The 6420-nt window shown below is 37.9% G+C and overlaps 1 protein-coding gene across 1 annotated transcript; it reads left to right on the top strand.

The window, feature by feature from the left end:
- Positions 1-2336: 2336 nt before the first annotated feature.
- LOC129378300 (uncharacterized) lies at positions 2337-4621 on the top strand. The gene is made up of 5 exons (XM_055058608.1): positions 2337-2391; positions 2498-3190; positions 4138-4254; positions 4329-4372; positions 4492-4621. The coding sequence occupies exons 1-5, from the start codon at positions 2337-2339 to the stop codon at positions 4612-4614; spliced, it is 1032 nt and encodes a 343-aa protein (XP_054914583.1). The 3' UTR covers positions 4615-4621.
- The last annotated feature ends 1799 nt before the right edge of the window (positions 4622-6420 follow it).

Here is a 6420-nt window from a genome sequence, read left to right as displayed (position 1 = left end):
GATTTGGCCTTTTTATCCAAGTTTAAGTATTTTGTGCTTCCAATCATCCATTTTCTTGCACCTTTATCCCATTGGTCAGAAGGGGTGCTGGTCTATGTCCAGCTGTCACATATTTGTTGAATCTGTCACTATGTCATGACGACATTTTATGAGAAAAATCACGTGTGGGAGAAATGCCTTCTCCCAGTGCTAACTAGAAACAACCAATTAGAGTCAGGAGGCGGGTCTTAGTGCTGTCAATCGCAATTTTGTATGGCGCTGGTCATCTCACCTCTCCTCCTGCAGTTTCTCCCCATCAGCAGATCCTGCTATGAATGCTCATGCTAGTTAGCATAGCCACTGATGAAAGCAGAGAAGCAGTTTTCCTGTGATGGTAAGTCATTTCTCCCCCATTAGCCCATTTAGAAGCAAGTGTGTGAGACTGATTGGCAGTGCTAAGCCCCTCCTCCTGGCTCTGATTGGTTGTTCTTGGTTGGGATTAATGTGTTTCTTCAGACAACAACAACAGCAGAGAGAGAAAGTGAGGGAGGACGATCATTTCACAGATTATCTGACTCAACAAATTGTCATGACATGGAGACAGTTTTAATACATAAGTTAATAACATATTCTTTATTAAGTGACATACTGTAGCTTTAAGTCATCACTAGTAGTGTTACCTCATTCCTTGTGTTCTGAGCTACATAGAGAACCAGGAGACTCTGAATCCCAGAATGGACTGTTAGCTCCTTTTACTTCACAGCTCCAGGTGAACACAGGACTTCCTGTCTGCCTCTAGTGTGCAGGGCGTGCATTTGGGAAGACGTCCTCATCCTGATGAAGACAGGAACTGCATCTCTGAAGAAAGACGATCCACTGATGTGGTTGACCAGTTGCTGGTTTAAATCTGTCTCCTGGCTGAAGATAAGCTTGAGTGTTTTTGAAATTTGACAGAAAGAACTTAAACACTTAATTGCTCAAATATAGATCTCTGATCCTGTTGACAAATCAAAGCTGCTGCTTAATGAATTTACACATTGATTTCATAAGTAATTCATTGTGATTTTTTTCATAATCAGAGAAACATACAGAACCTCCTTATTCTACAGAAAGGTTAAAAAAATCACTTCATGTTGCTGAATAAATTACAAAAGTGCAAAGCAAATACAATTGATCAAATTGTACAATAAGTGTAATAATAATAGTAAAAATGCATGTTTTAATTATTTATCAATGCAGTTTAAAATATTCTACTGTACAAACAACAAAAATGGAGTGCAAGCTGATGTACGTACACATTTTTTTCTGACCTTAAAAATGGTAAATTAATTATCAGAAAGACGCATGTTTCTGAGTTCTTTAATGTCATATGGGTTTTTCCTTTTCCAGGAAGCTAAATTTGTTTAATTTGTGTTTACATGGTGGTGAAGTGATGACTTATTCGTCTATTCCTTTGGTTATTGCTTCTTGCTTATTCTTATGTTTTGATGGTTTCTTATGAAGTCAAGACATGGAGTCTTATAAGCACTTGTCTGTTTTATGACGTTTTCATCTGTATGTTCTGCAAGAATGAAATCAAAGTATTCCAAACTAAACAAAAACTCAATCCTTATGACGGAGTTTTGTTTTTATGCAGCAGACATGCTTTGTGCACGGGATTGGAATCCATTTTCAAAAAAGTGATGGTCATTTGCTACTTATGGGTAAAATAATAAAAATTGCAGATTCCTTTTTTCTGTTTTACCAAGAAACATTTACATAACATAACAGAGCAGCATAGAGTTTCTTGAGTGCTCTCCCTGATTAAACTGGTACCTAAAGAAAGTTATTTAGGAATCTGCCCAGTTACAGCAGATGACTGGAAATGAATGAAAACCATTCCTTCAGGTTTATTTGAGTTGGACTGATGTCAAGTTAATGTTGCTTTTACTTTTCTACAACCTCAGCAGCTGTGTAATACAGTGTTTTACATGCAAGTGATTTGTTGAAAATCTGTTCTGAAATAAACTGTAATTTCTGCATAAAATATTTGTAGGCGGGGAACTGTTAACTGTTAAAAATTTCAGATTTTATTTTCAACTCAGCTCTGATGTTTGATGATGCATATTCACTAAAACTGAATTGCTTTAAACGCCCTGGAATCCCCCCCCCAAAAAAAATCCCCCAAAATTTGTGGTCTGCAATCCACTTCTGCCAATTTGAGGTCTTGTTTTCTGAGCATGACCAACAACTGTCAGTGAATAAGTGATCATGTTTCCTGAACATGACATGCTGTCACTCCTACTACTCTACCAAGTGGTCTTGACTATAAAGTGAAGGACGGATTGAAGTTCCTTTCATTCAGCAGTTTGACCAAGATGACGCCTGCACATTTCGTCTTCTGGCTGACATGCCTGCTCCTGGTGAACATGGGTGAGTTTGTGCTTTTGTGTCTTCAGTGTAATTCCTTTGAAGCTTGTGACTTTGGTTTCATGTGTTAATTATGGGTGTGATTCATTTGGCCTTTTTCTTTCCTCAGCTCAGACAAAAAACGTCTCCTCGGCTGTCCGTCAGAACAGCAGCGTCTTGTCAGCTGAAGCTGGAGAGACTTTGACTTTGGAATGCTCCTATGAAACTGATGAGGCTGCCAAGTTCAGCTGGTATAAGCTAACCTTGGGACAAAAACCACAACTCATTTCCACTGTGTTCAAATATGGACAGCTTACTTTTTACAACGAATTTAAAAACAATCCACGTTTCAGCCTGGACTCTGGAAAAGGTAAAAACCACCTGATTATTACCGAGCTGCAGCCTTCAGACGCAGCAACTTACTACTGCTCCAGTGGTTACTTGTTTGATTTCAAATTTGGAAATGGCACTACGGTGTTCGTGAAGGGTTCAGACTCGAACATGCAGACTCTGGTCCATCAGGTAGAATATGAGGCCGTCCAGCTGGGAGGTCATGTGAATCTAACCTGTACAGTGGAAACTGGGAGCTGTGATGGAGAACACAGTGTTTACTGGTTCAGGAACAATGGAGAATCAGTTCCAGGACTCCTTTACAGCCACAGGAACGATCAGTGTGGACGGAAAACTCGGGAGCAAACCCGTTCATGTCTGTACAGCCTGCTGCTGCAGAACCTGACTGGGTCTCAGGCTGGATCTTACTATTGTGCTGTGGTTTCCTGTGGACACATAGTGTTTGGAAATGGAACCAAACTGGGCTTTAAAGGTAAGCACAATGCTTTGGAAAAATATGATTCATAGTTTTCCAGAATCTGAAATATGATGTAGTCAGCATCAAAGAGTAAAGACTTTAGAGGAATCACTTCCCCAACTTCCCTGTCCTCACAGAACTAAAGCCTCATATCATGACACTGTGACCACCATGTCTCACTTTGGTGTTTAAGGCCATTTTTTTCCTCACCACAACATTTCGCATGTGACCCAATAAGTTTCATTTTCATCATGTCTAACCAGAACACACACATGGCTGCATAAAAACCTCAAACTGGACTTCTAATGCCTTTCTCTCAGTGATGTCACTCTGCTCGCCTCTCTTCCATAAAGTCCACACTTTAAGTATGAAGTGCACACTTTATAGTTCAACTTCTCCACTACTTTCTCTTCATGATGCTGTGTAATCACTATTGCTTTCTAATAATAAATAAATACGCTTGTTTACACATCCTTCTGATTTTTACTTGCAATAAATTTTGTGAATCATCAATGGTATTACAATAGAATAGAATGTTACTTCATTAACCTAACTGGGAAAGCTCATATATATAAATACAAATCGTTTTAACAATTATGGATGTGTATGGATGATTTCTTTTCAGTGTGCATAATGTTCATGTGTATTGAACATAGACAGTTTAGAAAACTGTATATCAATGCAGTGTAGAAAAATGTGTGAAATAGCAGCAGAAATGGGAGGAGTGACGGTTCTAGAGTCTAACAGAGGCTGAAAGGATATTTCTCTGGTAACTCTCCTTGGCGTACCCAGCATGCAGCAGACTGTCACTGAAGGAGTTCTCCAGTTCAATAAATTCAGTGTCCTAGTGTCCTAGTCCAAGGCGTGTTAGCAACTAAATGTTTACAAGGCATTGTGAAGATTCTTTTTTCTGACTAAAAGTAACAAATATTTTCTCTCTCTCCTGCCTGATGTTTTTACAGATGAGGTCAATTCTCTGCATCTTCTTACTGGAGCTTTGGCCTTCACTTCCACCTTGAGTTTCTTTCAAGCTCTCTTGTTGTTCAGGATATATAAGAGAAAGAACTCCAACACCTCAGGTACCACAGCTGCTTGTTTCTCATCTCTGCCAACTGAAAACGGCATCGGAAACTAAATTTGTGTTCTTCTTTAGAACCTCATGCCAGACTCTCCCATCCTGACACAAGAACTGCAGAGGTTTTTATGGTCTCTATTACTGATTTTAGTTTATTTCATAAAATTTCTCTGGACACTTTTTCATTTTACCTATTAAATGTTCATAGGTAAAATGAATGTGTTTGTGTTTGTACTATTAGAGGGAAGACCAAGATGAAGAACTCCAGTATGCAGGTTTGAGGCTCCAGAAGGTTCACACTTCAACAAGACAAGACCAGAGAAATACAATGACTGACTGTGTGTACTCTGCTATAAAGAAATAAAACTGGAGTTAAGTTTTGTACGATCATGACATCAAAAATGCTATAACCATCAATCAACCGACAACCTCAGATGTCGATGTATGTTTTAGGGATTTTATCTGATCCGTTCACCTCAAACGTGTCGACTGATTTCTAAATCATTTCAAAGGCTCAGAATAACTTCTGATTGAGCACATTACTTAATCACACATCAGTGATGTGTGTGATTAAATAATTTACGAAATAATTTGCAAGCCACAGAAATGACAATACTTAAAATCGCAAAAGATTTTTTTAATCATTTTAACTGCTGAACAGCCTAGAGCCTTTTCAAAAAATAAAAAATAAATCCAACTACTCTTGATCTGCTTCATTACTGCTCAGTCCACAACAGAGTTTTCTCAATATTCAGGGATAAACAAAATAATGAAGCTGAGCTCAGAGTGCAGCAAGTCACTGTGACAGTAAAACATAAAATTTGTTTTTTCCCTTTTAAATTCCAATTTTATTAGTATAATGGCATACTTTTATTAGAAAACACATTTTTAACCTTAAGTAATTAATCACACTATGAGATGAAAATTTATCCCACAAATACAAATATTTAACCTAACAGAAGTGGTTACGTAAATATTCACCACTGATGATAATTGACCTGATGCGACAGAGGTCCAGCCAACTGGTGCTGGTGGTCTCACAATGAGAGGCATGGAGACCACCTGAGGTCCATTTACTGGTTAATCAGTAGTCCACACCATCCCCACTGTGAAGTATGGTGTTGGCAGCATCATGCTGTGGGGATGCTTCACAGCAGCAGGCCCTGGAAGGCAAAATAATGATTAGTTTCTAACTTCAGGAGAACTATGACTTTAGAGAACATTTATTTTCCAGCAAGTTGAAGACAAGAAGGTGGATGTTCTGGAGCGGTCTACTCTAAAAGCCCAGACCTCTCACCGATCCTGTTACAGCAATCTCCCATAACAAGCATTCTCATTATGCGAGATTGCTTAAAAGGCAACAACGATGAAAGCGAGAATGTTGCTGCATGTTTGTCGAGGAGTGCTTGATGCAAGCTAACCAGTTTCCTTAAACTTATTAAAAAACTTAGAATAAACTAAACCTGACTTGAACTAACCCTAACCTTACCATGGAATCTGACTGTTGGATTTGATTAATTTCCAAATCCACATTTATAATTCCACTAGGGACTGTGTACTGAAAGAATGCTGCTGAGTCTTCAAATACTTTCAGTTAAAAGCCATAGACAGTTGGAGAGTGTCAGAGATGATCCAGAGATCACTGCATTGCATTGACACTTCCTTCTTGGCAGTCACCATGCTGTAACAGTTTGTACCTCTAGGGGGCACTGCATCACTGTCTGCATCAGTTTGGCAACTTTTGGCCTTAATGGCTTATGTGACATTATATAGACATGTCAAATCGATATAACTAATGTGTATTATAACATAACAGTAATACAAAAACCTAATTTTTTTCTCTCTGTATTGAAGCTACACAATGTAAAAAATAAATAAACAAACAAACAGACAAACAAATAAATAAATAAATTCGAAATATTCAGGCTAAATAGATAAAGTTGTTGATTTGACCGACAACCACTTAGAAAATAGATTTCATAAAGTTTGGTATCCCTTCTTAATTGTTTATGAGAAATCTATTGCTATTATCTCTATAAGTAGTCCATCTATTTTTAAATTAATTAATTAACTTTTCTTTCATACATTTATGCGACTAATTGATGTTATTTTCATAGTATTATTTTAAATGGCATTATTTATTTGTTGCATCTTTTTTCTGCTGTGCAAA

The sequence above is a fragment of the Poeciliopsis prolifica genome, unplaced genomic scaffold, assembly GCF_027474105.1.
Source record: "Poeciliopsis prolifica strain line A6 unplaced genomic scaffold, Auburn_PproV2 SCAFFOLD051, whole genome shotgun sequence".
Classification (NCBI taxonomy): domain Eukaryota; kingdom Metazoa; phylum Chordata; class Actinopteri; order Cyprinodontiformes; family Poeciliidae; genus Poeciliopsis; species Poeciliopsis prolifica.
This window is presented reverse-complemented; position numbering and strand designations above follow the sequence as displayed.